At 48.0% G+C, this 23815-nt stretch overlaps 1 protein-coding gene across 4 annotated transcripts in view; it reads left to right on the forward strand.

Moving 5' to 3' along the window:
• The window catches only part of LOXL3 (lysyl oxidase like 3), a 244974-nt gene that overhangs the window by 80525 nt on the left and 140634 nt on the right, over positions 1 to 23815 (forward strand). For all 4 annotated transcript variants that reach the window (XM_075573920.1, XM_075573929.1, XM_075573947.1 and 1 more), the window contains exon 5: positions 14333 to 14552. In XM_075573920.1, coding sequence (XP_075430035.1) covers positions 14333 to 14552 — 220 coding nt within the window. The remainder of the gene's footprint in view (positions 1 to 14332; positions 14553 to 23815) is intronic.

Below are 23815 nucleotides of genomic sequence, written 5' to 3' on the forward strand. Positions count from 1 at the left end.
AGATTTCACCAGCAACAAAGGAAAGGGTTCTTTACAGTAAGGGCAGTTACAGTGTGGGATTCATTACCCATGGAGACTGTGATGGCAGATACAGGAGATATGTTTAAAAAAAAGGTTGGACATCTTTTTAGATGGGAAAGGTACTATTGTTACTATGTTACTTATTGTTACTATGTTACATGTTCCTACAGATGGTTAAAAAAAGGAGCAACCAAAAAGCTGTCCCTAAAGACCATGGGTTCGAGTCCCAGGTAACACAGTGTGCCGCCAGGGGGGCCTTCAGGGGGGTACCAGGGGGGGCCCTCAGGGGGCCCGGGGGTACCAGTGAGGGCCCTCAGGGCATGCCGGGGGGACTTCAGGGGGTGCCCTCAGGGCATGCCGGGGGGACTTCAAGGGGTGCCCTCAGGGCATGCCGGGGGGACTTCAGGGGGGGCCCTCAGGGCATGCCGGGGGGACTTCAGGGGGGGCCTTCAGGGGGGTACCAGGGGGGCCTTCAGGGCGTGCCGGGGGGACCTCAGGGGGGGCCTTCAGGCGGGTACCAGGGGGGGACCTCAGGGGGCCCGGGGGTACCAGTGAGGGCCCTCAGGGCATGCCGGGGGGACTTCAGGGGGGGCCTTCAGGCGGGTACCAGGGGGGGCCCTCAGGGGGCCCGGGGGTACCAGTGAGGGCCCTCAGGGCATGCTGGGGTGCCCTCAGGGCATGCCGGGGGGACTTCAGGGGGTGCCCTCAGGGCATGCCGGGGGGACTTCAGGGGGGGCCCTCAGGGCATGCCGGGGGGACTTCAGGGGGGTACCAGGGGGGCCTTCAGGGCGTGCCGGGGGGACCTCAGGGGGGGCCTTCAGGCGGGTAACAGGGGGGGACCTCAGGGGGCCCGGGGGTACCAGTGAGGGCCCTCAGGGTGTGCCGGGAGGCCCGGGGGGCTCTTGAGCGAGGGCTGGGGGGGGGGCAGTTTATTCTTAGAGCGCTTCTTTTCTTTCCAACAATAAATTCCCCCACTTTACTAACTTAGATTTATTTACATTAGAAAAGAGGCGTCTAAGAGGGGATATAATGATAACTATATACAAATATATTCAGGGACAATACAATTACTAACTGACGTTGGTGTGAGGGGCGTGCAAAATCTGTGCAAGAGTGCACGCACACACACACACACACACAGACACACACACTATACACAGGCTGACACACAAACACAGACTGACACACACACACTACACACAGGCTGACACACACTACACACAGGCTTACACACACACTGACATACTCGCACCCTGCACACAGGCTGACAGTCAAACACTATACACTATTCTCTCACATTCGCCCCTCACATTCAAAACATATATAAAACCTGTCGCTTTTTCCTCCGCAATATAACAAAGATACGCCCTTTCCTCTGTTGCTCGACTGCTAAAACTCTGACTCAGGCCCTCATTCTCTCCCGTCTTGATTACTGTAACCTCCTGCTGTTCGGCCTTCCTGCCTCTCACCTGTCTCCCCTACAATCTATCCTAAACGCTGCTGCCAGAATCCCTCTACTCTTTCCTAGATCTGTCTCAGCATCTCCCCTCCTGAAATCCCTCTCCTGGCTTCCGATCAAATCCCGCATCTCACACTCCATTCTTCTCCTCACTTTTAAAGCTTTACACTCTTCTGCCCCTCCTTACATCTCATCCCTAATTTCTCCTTATGCACCATCCAGACTCTTGCGTTCTGCTCAAGGATGTCTTCTTTCTACCCCCTTTGTATCTAAAGCCCTCTCCCGCCTTAAACCTTTTTCACTGACTGCCCCACACCTCTGGAATGCCCTTCCCCTCAGTACCCGACTAGCACCCTCTCTATCCACCTTTAAGACCCACCTTAAGACACACTTGCTTAAAGAAGCATATGAATAGCACTGTGGTTATTCTGAACACATGATACATAAAGCTTGGCCCCCTGCAGACGCACTTACCAGAACTCCCTCCTCCTGTCTCTGTACGTTCTCCCTACCTACCAATTAGACTGTAAGCTCCTCGGAGCAGGGACTCCTCTTCCTTAATGTTACTTTTATGTCTGAAGCTCTTATTCCCATGATCTGTTATTTATATTATCTGTTATTTATATTATCTGTTATTTATTTGATTACCACGTGTATTACTGCTGTGAAGCGCTATGTACATTAATGGCGCTATATAAATAAAGACATACAATACAATACACACACACACACACATCAGCTCTACACTCACACAAACTGCTGCTACACATACAACAGCACAACACACACACACACACACACACACACACACACACACAAGCTCTACACTCACACAAACTGCTGCTACACATACAACAGCACAACACAAACACACACACTGCAGCCACTTACTAAACTTTGCACTCTCCCCCCCAGCTCTACACACAGCACAACACAGCACCTCTACACCCCCCCCCCACACACACACAGCACAACACAGCACCTCTACACCCCCCCCCCACACACACACAGCACAACACAGCACCTCTACACCCCCCCCCCACACACACACAGCACCTCTACACCCCCCCGACACACAGCACCTCTACACCCCCCCCCACACACACACAGCACAACACAGCACCTCTACACCCCTCCCCCCCCCCCCCACACAGCACAACACAGCACCTCTACACCCCCTCTCCCCCCACACAGCACAACACAGCACCTCTACACCCCCTCCCCACCCCCCCCCCACCCAGCACAGCACAACACAGCACTTCTACACCCCCTCCCCACCCCCCCCACCGCCCAGCACAACACAGCACCTCTACACCCCCCCCACACACACACACAACACAGCACCTCTACACCCCCCCCACACACACACAACAAACAATACAGCACCTCTACACCCCCCCCCCACACACACAGCACCTCTACACCCCCCCACACACACACAACACCTCTACACCCCCCCACACACACAGCACCTCTACACCCCTCCACACACACAGCACCTCTACACCCCCCCACACACAGCACCTCTACACCCCCCCCACACACACAACACAGCACCTCTACACCCCCCCCCCCACACACACACACACACACACACACAACACAGCACCTCTACACAACACACACACACAAACACAGCACCTCCCCCCCCCACACACACACACAACACAGCACCTCCCCCCCACACACACACAACACAGCACCTCTCCCCCCTCACCCCCACAACACAGCACCTCCCCCCCCCCCCCCAATTCAACAGAATCTGCTCAGAAAATCTCAGTCAGCTCGGGAGGGGGAGGAGTCAAACTGTGGCTGATACTTTTTGACCAATCCCCTGCCATGTCTCAGAGCTTTTACTTAATTCAAACCAATCCCCTGCCCTGTCTCAGCTGTTCTGAAAGCTGATTGGCTGGAAATAAACAGATTGAAAACTGCATTTTGCAAACTGCTGAAATTCCGGGCATTACTGTGGATAAAGCCCGGAATTCTAACCAATCAGAGAGCAGGGTTTCCAATAATGCCCTGAATTCCAACCAATCAGAGAGCAGGGTTTCCAATAATGCCCTGAATTCTAACCAATCAGAGAGCAGGGTTTCCAATAATGCCCTGAATTTTACTGCTTTAGCCTATAATATCTATTATTTATGTGATTACCACATGTATTACTACTGTGAAGTGCTATGTACATTAATGGCGCTATATAAATAAACACATACAATACAATACAGTACTATACTGTGTGTCTCACATGAGGGGCAGTGTGTGTGGGTGTCACATGCGGGGCTGTGTGTGTGTCTCATGCATGGCAGTGTGTGTATGTGTGTGACATGCAGAGCAGTGTGTTTGTGACGTGCAGAGCAGTGTGTGTGTGTGTGTCACATGTGGGGCAGTGTGTGTGTGTGTGTGTGTGTCACATGTGGGGCAGTGTGTGTGTGTGTGTGTCACATGCGGGGCAGTGTGTGTGTCACATGCAGGGCAGTGTGTGTGTTTGTGTCACATGCGGGGCAGTGTGTGTGTGTGTCACATGCGGGGCAGTGTGTGTGTGTCACATGCGGGGCAGTGTGTGTGTGTGTCACATGCGGGGCAGTGTGTGTGTGTGTGTCACATGCGGGGCAGTGTGTGTGTGTGTGTCACATGCAGGGCAGTGTGTGTGTTTGTGTCACATGCGGGGCAGTGTGTGTGTTTGTGTCACATGCGGGGCTGTGTGTGTGTCACATGCAGGGCAGTGTGTGTGTGTCACATGCAGGGCAGTGTGTGTGTGTGTCACATGCAGGGCAGTGTGTGTGTGGGTGTCACATGCGGGGCAGTGTGTGTGTGTGTGTGTCATATGCAGGGCAGTGTGTGTGTGTGTCACATGCACGGCAGTGTGTGTGTGGGTGTCACATGCAGGGCAGTGTGTGTGTGTCACATGCGTGGCAATGTGTGTGTGTGTGTGTGTGTGTGTGTGTCACATGCGGGGCAGTGTGTGTGTGTGTCACATGTGGGGCAGTGTGTGTGTGTTACAAGCGGGGCAGTGTGTGTGTGTGTGTCACATGCGGGGCAGTGTGTGTGTGTGTGTCACATGCGGGGCAGTGTGTGTGTGTGTCACATGCGGGGCAGTGTGTGTGTGTGTGTCACATGCGGGGCAGTGTGTGTGTGTGTGTCACATGCGGGGCAGTGTGTCTGTGTGTGTCACATGCGGGGCAGTGTGTGTGTGTGTGTGTGTGTGTGCGTGTGTCACATGCGGGGCAGTGTGTGTGTGGGTGTCACATGCTGGGCTGTGTGTGTGTCACATGCAGGGCAGTGTGTGTATGTGTGTGACATGCAGTGTGTGTATGTGTGTGACATGTGTTTCTGACGTGCAGAGCAGTGTGTGTGTGACATGCAGAGCAATGGGTGTGTCACATGTAGAGCAGCATGTGTGTGTGACATGCAGAGCAGTGTGTGTGACATGCAGAGCAGTGTGTGTATGTGTGTCACATGCGGGGCAGTGTGTTTGTGACGTGCAGAGCAGTGTGTGTGTTTGACATGCAGAGCAGTATGTGTATGACATGCAAAGCAGTGCGTGTGTGACATGCAGAGCAGTGTGTGTGTGTGTGACATGCAGAGCAGTGTGTGTATGAAATGCAGAGCAGTGTGTGTATGTGTAGACGGATGTTCACAGAGGTACACAATGGGAGGCTTTATAAGGTGAAATTATAATAGGCTTTATTGTGCCTTTTCCTTCTCATCAGGAAATTATCCAAACACGGGGGGGAACAAAGCTTCTATCCACTTGGGAGTATTTCTAGTGAAATCCCATGCACTTAATTCACATCTCCGTCAGTTAAGCATTTCTCCCAGCCCCAAACACACATAGCATGCAATAAGCAGATATAAGCAGTCTTTTAAGAATGAAAGTCTTATCTGTTAGTTGAGGTTGAGTAAGCTTCTCTGTTCTCCTGGAACCGCACCCATGCGTGCACAGAAAATATCAGCATCCAGGTTTAGAAGTCTTATTTGGTGTCTTGCAATCAGCTTTGTTGGGCAGAGCTCAAGACCGGTCAGCTCCAGAGATGTGCATTCTCCTGCACAGTCTCTCCTGTGAGACTCAAGAACACTCTGCTCTGTCTCTCCAAAGTTCAGCTCTCAGTCAGAGCTAAGGAGTCCCCCTCCCTGTCTCAAAAGACAGGCTTTTGTAAGCAATCAGGCAGGTGGTGTTTGTTAATTGACTACCAGCAGTTAACCACCACACTGCTGGATTAAAGGCACATTACTGAACAGGGATAAGTCCCCTGTTACATACCTCCCCTGTTTGTGGAAAGCTCGGGCTTACCACGGCCAAAGCCCATCCTTCCACTCTCATTCGAGATCTTTCTGTGACTTGAATGAGAGTGGATGGAGGAAGAGAACCCTCTGTCCCGCTGGGATTGGAGCCCTTTCTCCAGTTTATTTTTATAGTTTATTTTTGCTTGAGATCAGCACTCCTCAGTCGCTCGAGGAGGACTTTTTCCACTTAAAGTCTTTTTTTCGCGTGCGTGGTCATGAGATTTGTTGCGTCGGGCATTCCTCTTTTTGTAGACAAAGTGTATGGCAACAGTTGTAGGGCAGTTAGAACTAGCCCTTAGAGTTTTCTGCTCTTGAAGCAGTCTTTCTGCAGTTTCTCCACACCACAGAGTCGCCAGTTCAGCTTCTTTGGGACTGAGTTGAACCTCCACCTCCTTTTCCAGAGAACATCCTATTTTTTCAGCTTCCTCAGCTAAGGATTCTTCTGGCTTTGATTCTGCACTCCTACCTCTGTTTGTTGCATGTTGGGCAGCTGTAGGTTTGGCTAGTGCTTTCTTAGGTGGCTCCAACTTCGTAATTTTGTTTTGAAGTTGCGTAGAGTCCCCAACTCTCACTGTACCCTTGTCCTTACGGGCATTAGTTACTGTGGGATACTGGTGCTTGGGCAGAGCCAATACCTTTTTCCTTATTTGAGGAATCTGTAAGTTACTGGTCTGCAGAGTCTGTGTCAGAGTTTCCTTCATATTCTGGAGCTCTGTAATTTTTGTCGTCAAGGTTGCCGCTGCGTCTGTTTTCTCCTTGGTGTACTGACTCAAAGGAATGGAACAGTCTCTCTGTCTCTCCAGCTCTTGCTCCAGTTTCTGAGCCTTCTCACGCTCCCTCTCATACAGAGTCACCTGGTATTGAAGCTCCGCTTCCAATGATGCTCTGAAGACATGCAGCGTGGCCTTTAACTCCTCATACTGCTCTGTGGGGACGTACTGGGTATTCAGACGTTCCTGCAGCGCTTGTACCGCTTTAGCAGCCTGCAGTTTTTCTTCCTGCAGCGTTTGCTGCTTCTCCTCAGCATACTGGAGGTGTGTACGCAGACCTTGCAGTTGGTTCTGCAGTCGGTGCTCTGCTTCAAACTTTTCATTGACTTCTTCTGTCAACTGAAAATTTTCTTTTCAGTTTTAAGTTCTCTTTTTAATCTTGAATTTTCTCCTTTTTCAGTCTCTGTATTCTTCAGGGCTTCTTTCCAGTCCCCCTTCCATTTACGCACATCTGCTTCGAGAATGACCATCTCCTGGCGTGAGACTTCCTTCTCTAGGTTGAGGGTCTGAAGCTCCTTCTGAGAGACTGAGATCTGTATCAAGATTACCAATAGTTTCTTTAGCAATGTCCAGCTCCTCAGTGAGCCTGTGTAGTTCCTTTCTGGAAACTTCCAGGTCTGTGCGGCAGCTGTTGGTCTCATGATGTGAGGCATCCAGTGCTCTGCGGAGTGTCTGAACCTCTTTCTGAGATACGTCCACTTCTATCCGGACACTGTTGACCTCCTGTTGTGAGGCATTCAGCTCACTGTTGACCTCCTGTTGTGAGGCATTCAGCTCAGTGAACCTCCTGCTGGAAGACTGTCATCTGCTTCAGTGCCTCCTCATATTTCCGCTTTAGCGTAGCCAACATTTTATCAGATTGGCTCTGCTTTTCATCCATGGCGGAAATAGTAGCCTTTACAGTATCTAGCTCAGTCTTGAGATCCTCCAATTCGGTCTTGGCCGCAGAGTAAATTGCGAGCACAGTCTTCTGTAGCTCAGCATTATTTTTTTTCTCCCTTTCCAATTCTTCACAGAGCAGATCACAGTCATGCCTGGCAATTTTCAGGCCGTCTTCAGGGCTGGTCAAGGGATCGTCACTCACTGGTTCCGGCTCCACTTCCCTGGGATGACTGGTAGAGGGTTCCTCACTGTTGGCACCGGACAGACACTTCTTTGGGGTACACTATTTCTGCCTTGGGCCCTCTGGATATTCGGTTAACCGCGGGACGAATTCTCCATTTTCTCTAGCCTGCAGGGCAACTCGGTCCCCCTTTTCCTCCGCAAGATCTGCGGACGTGTCTGTTCCTTCCACGGTAAGTGAAGAACCGCTTTTCTTTTTCTTCCTTTTTGTTTTGGATGACTCCGTCCCTTCAGGGATACTGGGGCTCCATCTTCATTTGAAGTTTTAGCAGCGTCACTGGATCCACCCGGCTTTTCTTGCAACTGTAATAGCTGACGGAAATATTCAGTGATCCACTGCTCCTGCTCTGTCTCCTGCTGATCATATTCGTCATCAAAGGGAGCGGTCTTTTCTGTTCATGCCTAGTTCAGGCACCCCCACCATTCTTGGGGTGTTTTGTGGGTGTGACTCGGTTCGGGTTCCCCGTAAGAGATGTCTTCCTCTTTATTGGACTGGAAGGGCCACTCTTCCGTGGGGTAGGGTTCATTACAGGAACGCTGCATCTTGTCCTCCATTTTTAGGCTATCAGGTGTCATTTTCTTCCTGACCTCAGGAGGCGCTATTGCAGCTGTTGCTACTGTATTTGCTAGAACCCCCAATTGTGGTAGTCCTACAGATGGGCATATTTTGCGTGTAGAGGTCGTAGCTCTCACAGGCATCTCTGTAGAATATCTGTTTCTTGGATAAGTTTTACAATATCAGCAGTACTGTGCATGCATTTTCTCTTATCAGGTATACAAGATGTGCAGTTGCTAGGTAAAAAAGTCTATTTGCTTTACACCATTTTCTTGCTAGGTGGTATCCCTCCGCTTCAGCAACAGAATTTGGTTTTCTGCCTGAGTTCAGTAATTTTTAGTCTCATCTTTGGGTATTATGGCATTCACACGTCACACTTTGGGTGTCTGTTTTCTCCCAAGATATACAGTATATAGGCAGATTTTTACTTGCAGAAAAACATTCTTTGCAGTGGACTATTTCTTTCATTCCCGGCAGGGTGACTCAACACTCAGCAATTGGCTTTGAAATACCTTTTTCCTTTATAGGGCAATTTTACACTCAGCATTTGTTTGCTAAAAATACCCCTGCTTCAGCACAGTCTTTGTATCAATTTTCACACTTTTCTGCATATACTCCATTCACAGCTGGTAGCCCTATGCGGTGTGGCAACCTTTATTTGCAAAATCAGTACCACTCATGGGTCACCATATGTATTCACTGCTTCAGCGAAACTTTTGAAAACAACAAACACCTATCCCTTTTTAAGGGCTGACTCACTTCTTGAACCCTGACTATGGCTAGAAGGCAAAAATCCCTATTTCAATGACCATATTACACTTTGTGATAGGCAAAAAAAAAAAAAAAAAAGATTAGCTGTTTCAGTAGTCACTCTCCTCTTAGGATTGGGGCAAAGAGTCCATCTGTGTTTTTGTAAGTTTCAATGCAGTGTAAGTTTTCAGTGGTGTGTATCCCTTTAACTCTGATCTCTGCTGCATGAGGTTTTTTTTTTTCTCAGACTTGTTTGTAGGCAAAAAGCATAACAAAAAATTTCACATAAAACTCTCCGGTCCTTTTTAACTACAAAGACACCTATTGTCCCACCTCGGACACCATATGTAGACGGACGTTCACAGAGGTACACAATGGGAGGCTTTATAAGGTGAAATTATAATATGCTTTATTGTGCCTTTTCCTTCTCATCAGGAAATTATCCAAACACAGGGGGGGAACAAAGCTTCTATTCACCTTGGGAGTATTTCTAGTGAAATCCCATGCACTTGATTCACATCTCCGTCAGTTAAGCATTTCTCCCAGCCCCCAAACACACGTAGCATGCAATACGCAGATATAAGCAGTCTTTTAAGAATGAAAGTCTTATCTGTTAGTTGAGGTTGAGTAAGCTTCTCTGTTCTCCTGGAACCGCACTCATGCATGCACAGAAAATATCAGCATCCAGGTTTAGAAGTCTTATTTGGTGTCTTGCAATCAGCTTTGTTGGGCAGAGCTCAAGACCGGTCAGCTCCAGAGATGTGCATTCTCCTGCACAGTCTCTCCTGTGAGACTCAAGAACACTCTGCTCTGTCTCTCCAAAGTTCAGCTCTCAGTCAGAGCTAAGGAGTCCCCCTCCCTGTCTCAAAAGTCAGGCTTTTGTAAGCAATCAGGCAGGTGGTGTTTGTTAATTGACTACCAGCAGTTAACCACCACACTGCTGGATTAAAGGCACATTACTGAACAGGGATAAGTCCCCTGTTACAGTATGACATGCAGAGCAGTGCGTGTGTGACATGCAGAGCAGTGCGTGTGTGACATGCAGAGCAGTGTGTGTGTGACATGCAGAGCAGTGTGTGTATGACATGCAGAGCAGTGTGTGTATGACATGCAGAGCAGTGCATGTGTGACATGCAGAGCAGTGTGTGTGTGACATGCAGAGCAGTGTGTGTATGACATGCAGAGCAGTGCGTGTGGGACATGCAGAGCAGTGTGTGTGTGTGTGTGATATGCAGAGCAGTGTGTGTGTGTGTGTGTGTGTGTGTCACATGCGGGGCAGTGTGAGAGTGGGTGTCACAAGCAGGGCAGTGTGTGTGTGTCACATGCGGGGCAGTGTGTGTGTGTGTGTCACATGTGCGGCAGTGTGTGTGTGTGTGTCACATGTGGGGCAGTGTGTGTGTGTTACAAGCGGGGCAGTGTGTGTGTGTGTCACATGTGGGGCAGTGTGTGTGTTTGTGTGTGTGTGTGTGTGTCACATGCGAGGCAGTGTGTGTGTGTGTGTCACATTCGGGGCAGTATGTGTGTGTGTCACATGCGGGGCAGTGTGTGTGTGTGTCACATGCGGGGCAGTGTGTGTGTGTGTGTGTCACATGCGGGGTAGTGTTTCTGTGTGTGTCACATGCGGGGCAGTGTGTGTGCGTGTGTCACATGCGGGGCAGTGTGTGTGTGGGTGTCACATGCGGGGCTGTGTGTGTGTCACATGCAGGGCAGTGTGTGTATGTGTGTGACATGCAGAGCAGTGTGTTTGTGACGTGCAGAGCAGTGTGTGTGTGACATGCAGAGCAACGGGTGTGTCACATGTAGAGCAGCATGTGTGTATGACATGCAGAGCAGTGTGTATGATATGCAGAGCAGTGTGTGTCACATGCAGAGCAGTGTGTATGACATACAGAGCAGTGTGTGTGTGACATGCAGAGCAGTGTGTGACATGCAGAGCAGTGTGTGTATGTGTGTGACATGCAGAGCAGTGTGTGTGACATGCAGAACAGTGTGTGACATGCAGAGCAGTGTGTGTGACATGCAGAGCACAGTGTGTGACATGCAGAGCAGTGTGTGTGACATGCAGAGCACAGTGTGTGACATGCAGAGCAGTGTGTGACATGCAGAGCAGTGTGTGTGAAATGCAGAGCAGTGTGTGTGACATGGAGAGCAGTGTGTGTGTCACATGCGGGGCAGTGTGTGTGTGTCACATGTGGGGCAGTGTGTGTGTGTCACATTCGGGGCAGTGTGTGTGTCACATGCGGGGCAGTGTGTGTGTGTGTGTCACATGCGGGGCAGTGTGTGTGTGTGTCACATGCGGGGCAGTGTGTGTCTGTGTGTGTGTCACATGCGGGGCAGTGTGTGTGTGTCACATGCGGGGCAGTGTGTGTGTGTGTGTGTGTCACATGCGGGGCAGTGTGTGTGTCACATGCGGGTTAGTGTGTGTGTGTGTCACATGCGGGGCAGTGTGTGTTTGTGTGTGTGTCAAATGCGGGGCAGTGTGTGTGTGTGTGTGTCATATGCGGGGCAGTGTGTGTGACATGCAGAGCAGTGTGTATGTATGACATGCAAAGCAGTGCGTGTGTGACATGCAGAGCAGTGTGAGTGTGTGACATGCAGAGCAGTGTGTGTGTGTGACATGCAGTGCAGTGTGTCTGTGTGTGTGTGACATGCAGAGCAGTGTGTGTATGACATGCAGAGCAGATTGTGCACAGTCGCTCTGTATGCCCCATGCGCTGCAGACCCCACACTGTACGCACACCCCCGCTCTGAACACACCCCGCACACACCTGGCATGGTCTGTACACACACCCCACGCTCTGCATACGCACCACTGTGCACACTTTGCTCTGCACCCCACCTACTGCACACCCCACACTCTGCATAGACGCCACGCTCTGCACACATGCTCCGCTCTACACACACCACGCGCTTTGCACATGCTCCACTCGGCACACTCGCTTCTCTGCACCCCCCCCCCCTAGTCTGCACACACACCTCGCTCTACACACCCCACACTCTGCACACCCCATGCTCTGCACACCCCATGCTCTGCACAGACGCCACTTTCTGCACACCCCACGCTCTGCACAGACCCCATGCTCTGCACAGACCCCACGCTCTGCACCCCCCCCGCTATGCACAGACGCCACGCTCTGCACACCCCACGCTCTGCACAGACGCCTCGCTCTGCACACCCCACTTTCTGCACACACCACGCTCTGCACAGACGCCACGCTCTGCACACCCCACGCTCTGCACAAACGCCCCGCTCTGCACACCCCCTGCTATGCACAGATGCCCCGCTCTGCACAGACGCCCCGCTCTGCACAGACGCCCCGCTCTGCACACCCCACGCTCTGCACACCCCACACTCTGCACAGACGCCCCGCTCTGCACAGATGCCCCGCTCTGCACAGACGCCCCGCTCTGCACAGACGCCCCGCTCTGCACAGACGCCCCGCTCTGCACAGACGCCCTGCTCTGCAAACCCCACGCTCTGCACAGACGCCCCGCTCTGCACACCCCACGCTCTGCACTCCCCACGCTCTGCACACCCCACGCTCTGCACACCTGACGCTCTGCACACCCCACGCTCTGCACACCCCACGCTCTGCACAGACGCCCCGCTCTGCACACCCCACGCTCTGCACCCCCCCGCTCTGCACACCCCCCGCTCTGCACACCCCACGCTCTGCACATCCCACGCTCTGCACTCTGTGGCTTGCACCGGGACGGAGGTGCACCCCACGCTCTGCACACCCCACGCTCTCCACACCCCACACTCTGCAGACCCCACGCTCTGCACACCCCACGCTCTGCACTCTCTCTCCTAGGCTGTACTTGGAGAAGCAGCAGCCCGCGTTCCACCTGCACGCTGTGGCTTGCACCGAGACGGAGGTGCACCCCACGCTCTGCACACCCCACGCTCTGCACACCCCACGCTCTGCACTCTCTCTCCTAGGCTGTACTTGGAGAAGCAGCAGCCCGCGTTCCACCTGCACTCTGTGGCTTGCACCGGGACGGAGGTGCACCTATCGCTCTGCACACCCCATGCTCTGCACACCCCACGCTCTGCACACCCCACGCTCTGTACACCCCACGCTCTGCACTCTCTCTCCTAGGCTGTACTTGGAGAAGCAGCAGCCCGCGTTCCACCTGCACTCTGTGGCTTGCACCGGGACGGAGGTGCACCCCACGCTCTGCACACCCCACGCTCTGCACACCCCACGCTCTGCACACCCCACGCTCTGCACTCTCTCTCCTAGGCTGTACTTGGAGAAGCAGCAGCCCTCGTTCCGCCTGCACTCTGTGGCTTGCACCGGGACGGAGGTGCACCTATCGCTCTGCACACCCCACGCTCTGCACACCCCACGCTCTGCACACCCCACGCTCTGTACACCCCACGCTCTGCACTCTCTCTCCTAGGCTGTACTTGGAGAAGCAGCAGCCCTCGTTCCGCCTGCACTCTGTGGCTTGCACCGGGACGGAGGTGCACCTATCGCTCTGCACTCCCCACGCTCTGCACACCCCACGCTCTGCACACCCCACGCTCTGCACACCCCACGCTCTGCACTCTCTCTCCTAGGCTGTACTTGGAGAAGCAGCAGCCCGCGTTCCACCTGCACTCTGTGGCTTGCACCGGGACGGAGGTGCACCCCACGCTCTGCACACCCCACGCTCTGCACACCCCACGCTCTGCACTCTCTCTCCTAGGCTGTACTTGGAGAATCAGCAGCCCTCGTTCCGCCTGCACTCTGTGGCTTGCACCAGGACGGAGGTGCACCTATCGCTCTGCACACCCCACGCTCTGCACACCCCACGCTCTGCACACCCCACGCTCTGTACACCCCACGCTCTGCACTCTCTCTCCTAGGCTGTACTTGGAGAAGCAGCAGCCCTCGTTCCGCCTGCACTCTGTGGCTTGCACCGGGACGGAGGTGCACCTATCGCTCTGCACACCCCCCGCTCTGCACACCCCACGCTCTGCACTCTCTCTCCTAGGCTGTACTTGGAGAAGCAGCAGCCCACGTTCCGCCTGCACTCTGTGGCTTGCACCGGGACGGAGGTGTACCTATCGCTCTGCACACCCCACGCTCTGCATACCCCACGCTCTGCACACCCCACGCTCTGCACTCTCTCTCCTAGGCTGTACTTGGAGAAGCAGCAGCCCACGTTCCGCCTGCACTCTGTGGCTTGCACCGGGACGGAGGTGCACCTATCGCTCTGCACTCCCCACGCTCTGCACACCCCACGCTCTGCACACCCGACGCTCTGCACACCCCACGCTCTGCACACCTCACGCTCTGCACACCCCACGCTCTGCACACCCCACGCTCTGCACACCCCACGCTCTGTACACCCCACGCTCTGCACTCTCTCTCCTAGGCTGTACTTGGAGAAGCAGCAGCCCGCGTTCCGCCTGCACTCTGTGGCTTGCACCGGGACGGAGGTGCACCTATCGCTCTGCCCCCTGGAGTTCTACAAACGGAACAGCACCGCAGCGTGTGAGGGAGGCGCGCCCGTCGTGGTGAGCTGCACCCTGGGAAATGGGGCCCCGGGACCCGCCACCAACAAGAAGAAGAAACTGTCTGAACCACAGCGCGAGGTCAGTCACATCCCCATCCAACCACAATGCACTTCAACACACCGCGTATTCACAGACCACAATGCACTGCAACACACCGCGTATTCACTGACCAGAATGCATTGCAAACACACCGCGTATTCACAGACCACAATGCACTGCAACACACCGCGTATTCACTGACCACAATGCACTGCAACACACCGCGTATTCACAGACCACAATGCACTGCAACACACCGCGTATTCACTGACCACAATGCACTGCAACACACCGTATATTCACAGACCAGAATGCACTGCAACACACCGCGTATTCACTGACCAGAATGCATTGCAAACGCACCGCGTATTCACTGACCAGAATGCACTGCAACACACCGCGTATTCACTGACCAGAATGCATTGCAAACGCACCGCGTATTCACTGACCAGAATGCACTGCAAACACACCGCATATTCACAGACCAGAATGCATTGCAAACGCACCGCGTATTCACAGACCAGAATGCATTGCAAACACACCGCGTATTCACAGACCAGAATGCATTGCAAACACACCGCATATTCACTGACCACAATGCACTGCAACACAACGCGTATTCACAGACCACAATGCATTGCAAACACACCGCGTATTCACAGACTACAATGCATTGCAAACACACCGCGTATACACTGACCACAATGCACTGCAAACACACCGCGTATTCACAGACTACAATGCACTGCAAACACACTGCGAATACACAGACCAGAATGCACTGCAAGCACACCGCGTATTCACAGACCAGAATGCATTGCAAACACACCGCGTATTCACAGACCACAATGCACTGCAAACACACCGCGTATACACTGACCACAATGCACTGCAAACACACTGCGAATACACTGACCAGAATGCACTGCAAACACACCGCGTATACACTGACCACAATGCACTGCAAACACACCGCGTATACACTGACCACAATGCACTGCAAACACACCGCGTATACACTGACCACAATGCACTGCAGTATCTCAAACAATCCAGGGGGAGCATGTGGGGGAAAGACAAATGGTTCACAAATAAGTGCAGACGTAATGAATTCAATGGATTTATCAGAAAGTGTCGTGGCTCATATGATAAATCTACTCACAGGACGTCAGCAAATCAAAGGCAGTTGGCAAATTGGGTTGCCACCCGTATAGATCGTGGTAGTCAGGACCCCTTTGTAAACACTCCGTCAGCAATGCACGTGTTATATGCAAGATGAGAGAGAAGACTACATAGTGCGATCAATATGGTAAATAAATCTTTATAACACGAAGGTTTAATAAATGCGCACTTCCAATAAATCAATTAAAATCATGCATGTATCACACAATGGTGAAAAATGGAGGTTTGCCGAACTGCTCACCGCCTCCCTAGGTATTCGGCTGGCTCCCACTGCTCGGTGACTGTGATCAGAACTCCCCTCCTGGCGCCCGTCCGGAAGGATGGCTGCAGCGCTGGTGGGCTACGGGTCGCCTCCACGTCCAAAATTGGTCCACTCAACGCGTTTCGCCCAGCTAAAAAAAGAGCTGTTCTCGGCTTCGTCAGGAGCATTTTGTGTGATACATGCAGGATTTTAATTGATTTATTGGAAGTGCGCATTTATTAAACCTCCGTGTTATAAAGATTTATTTACCATATTGATCGCACTATGTAGTCTTCTCTCTCATCTTGCATATAACACGTGCATTGCTGACGGAGTGTTTACAAAGGGGTCCTGACTACCACGATCTATACGGGTGGCAACCCAATTTGCCAACTGCCTTTGATTTGCTGACGTCCTGTGAGTAGATCTATCATATGAGCCAAGACACTTTCTGATAAATCCATTGAATTCATTACGTCTGCACTTATTTGTGAACCATTTGTCTTTCCCCCACATGCTCCCCCTGGATTGTTTGAGACACTGCTTTAACCGTTGGAACCCGTGAAACAGGTCCCACCAGGAGGGTTTTGAGCTGGGTGTATAAACACTATCTTTTTTCATCATCTTAACACTTATAATTTTATTTAATCACATTTCCTTTAAGTTGTTCGCGCCTTTATCACTTTTTTCACAACACAATGCACTGCAAACACACCGTGTATACACAGACCAGAATGCACTGCAAACACACCGCGTATACACAGACCAGAATGCACTGCAAACACACCGCGTATTCACAGACCACAATGCACTGCAAACACACCGCGTATACACTGACCACAATGCACTGCAAACACACCGCGTATACACTGACCACAATGCACTGCAAACACACCGCGTATTCACAGACCAGAATGCATTGCAAACACACCGCGTATTCACAGACCACAATGCATTGCAAACACACTGCGTATTCACAGACCAGAATGCACTGCAAACACACCGCGTATTCACAGACCAGAATGCATTGCAAACACACCGCGTATTCACAGACCACAATGCATTGCAAACACACCGCGTATACACTGACCACAATGCATTGCAAACACACCGCGTATTCACAGACCACAATGCATTGCAAACACACTGCGTATTCACAGACCAGAATGCATTGCAAACACACCGCGTATTCACAGACCAGAATGCATTGCAAACACACCGCGTATTCACAGACCAGAATGCACTGCAAACACACCGCGTATACACTGACCACAATGCACTGCAAACACATCGCGTATTCACAGACCACAATGCACTGCAAACACACTGCGTATACACTGACCACAATGCACTGCAAACACACTGCGTATACACTGACCACAATGCACTGTAAACACACCGCGTATTCACTGACCACAATGCACTGCAAACAGACCGCTTATACACAGACCAGAATGCACTGCAAACACACCGCGTATTCACAGACCAGAATGCATTGTAACACACCGCTTATTCACTGACCAGAATGCACTGCAAACACACCGCGTATTCACTGACCACAATGCACTGCAAACACACCGCATATACACAGACCACAATGCACTGCAAACACACCGCGTATACACAGACCAGAATGCACTGCAAACACACCGCGTATACACAGACCAGAATGCACTGCAAACACACCGCGTATACACAGACCAGAATGCATTGCAAACACACCACGTATTTACTGACCAGAATGCATTGCAAACACACCGCGTATTCACAGACCAGAATGCATTGCAAACACACCGCATATACACTGACCAGAATGCATTGCAAACACACCGCGTATACACAGACAAGAATGCACTGCAAACACGCCGCATATTCACAGACCAGAATGCATTGCAAACACACTGCGTATACACTGACCACAATGCATTGCAAACACACCGCGTATTCACAGACCAGAATGCACTGCAAACACACCGCGTATTCACAGACCAGAATGCATTGCAAACACACTGCGTATACACAGACCAGAATGCATTGCAAACACACCGCATATACACTGACCAGAATGCATTGCAAACACACCGCGTATTCACAGACCAGAATGCATTGCAAACACACCGCATATACAATGACCAGAATGCATTGCAAACACACCGCGTATTTACTGACCAGAATGCACTGCAAACACACCGCGTATACACTGACCACAATGCACTGCAAACACACCGCGTATACACTGACCAGAATGCATTGCAAACAGACCCATATACACTGACCAGAATGCATTGCAAACACACCGCGTATTCACAGAGCAGAATGCATTGCAAACACACCGCATATACAATGACCAGAATGCATTGCAAACACACCGCGTATTTACTGACCAGAATGCATTGCAAACACACCGTGTATTCACAGACCAGAATGCACTGCAAACACACCGCGTATACACTGACCAGAATGCATTGCAAACACACCGCATATACACTGACCAGAATGCATTGCAAACAGACCCATATATACCGACCAGAATGCATTGCAAACACACCGCATATACACTGACCAGAATGCATTGCAAACACACCGCGTATTCACAGACCAGAATGCATTGCAAACACACTGCGTATTCACAGACCAGAATGCATTGCAAACACACCGTGTATTCACAGACCAGAATGCATTGCAAACACACCGCATATACACTGACCAGAATGCATTGCAAACAGACCCATATACACTGACCAGAATGCATTGCAAACACACCGCGTATACACAGACAAGAATGCATTGCAAACACGCCGCGTATTCAGACCAGAATGCATTGCAAACACACTGCTTATACACTGACCACAATGCATTGCAAACACACCGCATATACACCGACCAGAATGCATTGCAAACACCCTGCGAATACACTGACCAGAATGCATTGCAAACACACTGCGTATACACCGTCCAGAATGCATTGCAAACACACTGCGTATACACTGACCAGAATGCATTGCAAACACACCGCGTATTCACAGACCAGACCAGAATGCATTGCAAACACACTGCGTATACACTGACCAGAATGCATTGCAAACACACTGCGTATACACTGACCAGAATGCATTGCAAACACACTGCGTATACACTGACCAGAATGCATTGCAAACACACTGCGTATACACTGACCAGAATGCATTGCAAACACACAGCTGTCAAGGGAGACCAGGCAATTTACACCTTTTTACCATGATCACTTATTGAGCAAAACCTGATAATTAAATAAATTGTAGTTTATTCATAGAAATTGGCATACACACAGTGGAACACAAAATACAGACGAAAAGCACACTTACTGGGGGTCTGGTGGTCGAAAACTAGACTCTCCTAGGTGCAGGGAACCCTAAATAAGAGTTTTCTCCTTACTGGGACTTAGCCCGGAATCCTCTGGCTCCAAATCGGCCACCGCTCCCTTCTCTTCTGAGAACTTGGACTCCTTTTGACTGGGGGTTAGTACCAAACTCCTAGTACTAAAATCAGCCGCAATCCCAGCCACGGCCGCTACGTTCCATTATTAGAACGTGGCCGTTAGAAGTGGGACTTACAATATTTTCCGGGCAGACTTTTCTGAAGCCGGTTGCTCTGCTATTGGCGCAAAAGCACTTTTGAAAAGACCGCCCACACTTCTACCGCCGGAAATCTCAACACTAATTGGCTTAGGGGTTTCTTATAGTATTTCAGAGTTCATTCACAAAATACTACATCCAATCAGAGCGTGGGAACTTTCTCAGCAGCCAATCAGAGTGAAGATGGTCTGGAAAGCCGGGTCTGCGGGAAATCTGAAATGGCCAAGGGACATGTGCAAGTTTGCCACCTCCGTCCATGGCTATCTCACGCCACCTGCAGGGTCAGGCTCCTCCAGGTCTGGCAGGACACATGGCAGCACGGGCGTCTGGCTTGAGCCCTTCCCTGTTACCCAAATGGCTCTCACACCTCAGGCATCCTCTGGTGGCTTTCATCTCCGATGTCCAGCAGACTCACTGGCACCATCTCGGTAGCCCTGGCAGCCTGCCTGAGCATTGGTTCTGGAAGTCCCAGCTCATATATAGTGCACACAGTATATTACAGTATTAGACACACAGTATATTACAGTATTAAACACGCAGTATATTACAGTATTAGACACGCAGTATATTACAGTATTAGACACACAGTATATTACAGTGTTAGACTCACAGTATATTACAGTATTAGACAAACAGTATATTACAGTATTAGACACACAGTATATTACAGTATTAGACACACAGTATATTACAGTATTAGACACACAGTATATTACAGTATTAGACACACAGTATATTACAGTATTAAACACGCAGTATATTACAGTATTAGACACACAGTATATTACAGTATTAGACACGCAGTATATTACAGTATTAGACACGCAGTATATTACAGTATTAGACACGCAGTATATTACAGTATTAGACACGTAGTACATTACAGTATTAGACACGCAGTATATTACAGTATTAGACACGCAGTATATTACAGTATTAGACACGCAGTATATTACAGTATTAGACACGTAGTACATTACAGTATTAGACACGCAGTATATTACAGTATTAGACACACAGTATATTACAGTATTTGACACACAGTATATTACAGTATTAGACACACAGTATATTACAATATTAAACACACAGTACATTACAGTATTAAACACACAGTATATTACAGTATTAGACACGCAGTATATTACAGTATTAGACACACAGTATATTACAGTATTAGACACACAGTATATTACAGTATTAGACACACAGTATATTACAGTATTAAACACACAGTATATTACAGTATTAGACGCACAGTATATTACTGTATTAGACACACAGTATACTACAGTATTAGACATACAGTATATTACAGTATTAGACACACAGTATATTACAGTATTAGACACACAGTATATTACAGTATTAGACACACAGTATATTACAGTATTAGACACGCAGTATATTACAGTATTAGACACACAGTATATTACAGTATTAGACACGCAGTATATTACAGTATTAAACACACAGTATATTACAGTATTAGACACGCAGTATATTACAGTATTAGACACACAGTATATTACAGTATTAGACACACAGTATATTACAGTATTAGACACGCAGTATATTACAGTATTAGACACACAGTATATTACAGTATTAGGCACACAGTATATTACAGTATTAGACACACAGTATATTACAGTATTAGGCACACAGTATATTACAGTATTAGACACACAGTATATTACAGTATTAAACACACAGTATATTACAGTATTAGACACACAGTATATTACAGTATTAGACACACAGTATATTACAGTATTAGACACACAGTATATTACAGTATTAGACACACAGTATATTACAGTATTAGACACACAGTATATTACAGTATTAGACACACAGTATATTACAGTATTAGACACACAGTATATTACAGTATTAGACACACAGTATATTACAGGATTAGACACACAATATATTACAGTATTAGACACACAGTATATTACAGGATTAGACACACAGTATATTACAGTATTAGACACACAGTATATTACAGTATTAGACACACAGTATATTACAGTATTAGACACACAGTATATTACAGTATTAGACACACAGTATATTACAGTATTAGACACGCAGTATATTACAGTATTAAACACACAGTATATTACAGTATTAGACACACAGTATATTACAGTATTAGACACACAGTATATTACAGTATTAGACACACAGTATATTACAGTATGAGACACACAGTATATTACAGTATTAAACACGCAGTATATTACAGCATTAGACACGCAGTATATTACAGTATTAGACACGCAGTATATTACAGTATTAGACACACAATATATTACAGTATTAGACACACAGTATATTACAGTATTAAACACGCAGTATATTACAGTATTAGACACACAGTATATTACAGTATTAAACACACAGTATATTACAGTATTAAACACACTGTATATTACAGTATTAGACACACAGTATATTACAGTATTAGACACACAGTATATTACAGTATTAGACACACAGTATATTACAGTATGAGACACACAGTATATTACAGTATTAAACACGCAGTATATTACAGCATTAGACACACAGTATATTACAGTATTAGACACACAGTATATTACAGTATTAGACACACAATATATTACAGTATTAGACACACAGTATATTACAGTATTAAACACACAGTATATTACAGTATTAGACACACAGTATATTACAGTATTAGACACACAGTATATTACAGTATGAGACACACAGTATATTACAGTATTAAACACGCAGTATATTACAGTATTAGACACACAGTATATTAAAGTATTAGACTCACAGTATATTACAGTATTAGACACGCAGTATATTACAGTATTAGGCGCACAGTATATTACAGTATGAGACACACAGTATATTACAGTATTAGACACACAGTATATTACAGTATTAGACACGCAGTATATTACAGTATTAGACACACAGTATATTAGACACACAGTATATTACAGTATTAGACACGCAGTATATTACAGTATGAGACACACAGTATATTACAGTATTAGACACACAGTATATTACAGTATTAGACACACAATATATTACAGTATTAGACACACAGTATATTACAGTATGAGACACACAGTATATTACAGTATTAGACACACAATATATTACAGTATTAGACACACAGTATATTACAGTATTAGACACACAGTATATTACAGTATTAAACACACAGTATATTACAGTATTAGACACGCAGTATATTACAGTATTAGACACGCAGTATATTACAGTATTAGACACGCAGTATATTACAGTATGAGACACACAGTATATTACAGTATTAGACACACAGTATATTACAGTATTAGACACACAGTATATTACAGTATTAGACACGCAGTATATTACAGTATTAGACACGCAGTATATTACAGTATTAAACACACGGTACATTACAGTATTAGACACACAGTATATTACAGTATTAGACACACAGTATATTACAGTATTAGACACACAGTATATTACAGTATTAGACACACAGTATATTACAGTATTAAACACACAGTATATTACAGTATTAGACACGCAGTATATTACAGTATTAGACACGCAGTATATTACAGTATTAAACACACGGTACATTACAGTATTAGACACACAGTATATTACAGTATTAGACACACAGTATATTACAGTATTAAACACACAGTATATTACAGTATTAGACACACAGTATATTACAGTATTAGACACACAGTATATTACAGTGTTAAACACACGGTACATTACAGTATTAGACACACAGTATATTACAGTATTAGACACACAGTATATTACAGTATTAGACACACAGTATATTACAGTATTAGACACGCAGTATATTACAGTATGAGACACACAGTATATTACAGTATTAGACACACAGTATATTACAGTATTAGACACACAATATATTACAGTATTAGACACACAGTATATTACAGTATGAGACACACAGTATATTACAGTATTAGACACACAATATATTACAGTATTAGACACACAGTATATTACAGTATTAAACACACAGTATATTACAGTATTAGACACACAGTATATTACAGTATTAAACACACATTATATTACAGTATTAAACACACAGTATATTACAGTATTAGACACGCAGTATATTACAGTATTAGACACACAGTATATTACAGTATTAAACACACAGTATATTACAGTATTAGACACGCAGTATATTACAGTATTAGACACACAGTATATTACAGTAT

This window comes from Ascaphus truei, chromosome 1, assembly GCF_040206685.1.
Source record: "Ascaphus truei isolate aAscTru1 chromosome 1, aAscTru1.hap1, whole genome shotgun sequence".
NCBI lineage: Eukaryota > Metazoa > Chordata > Amphibia > Anura > Ascaphidae > Ascaphus > Ascaphus truei.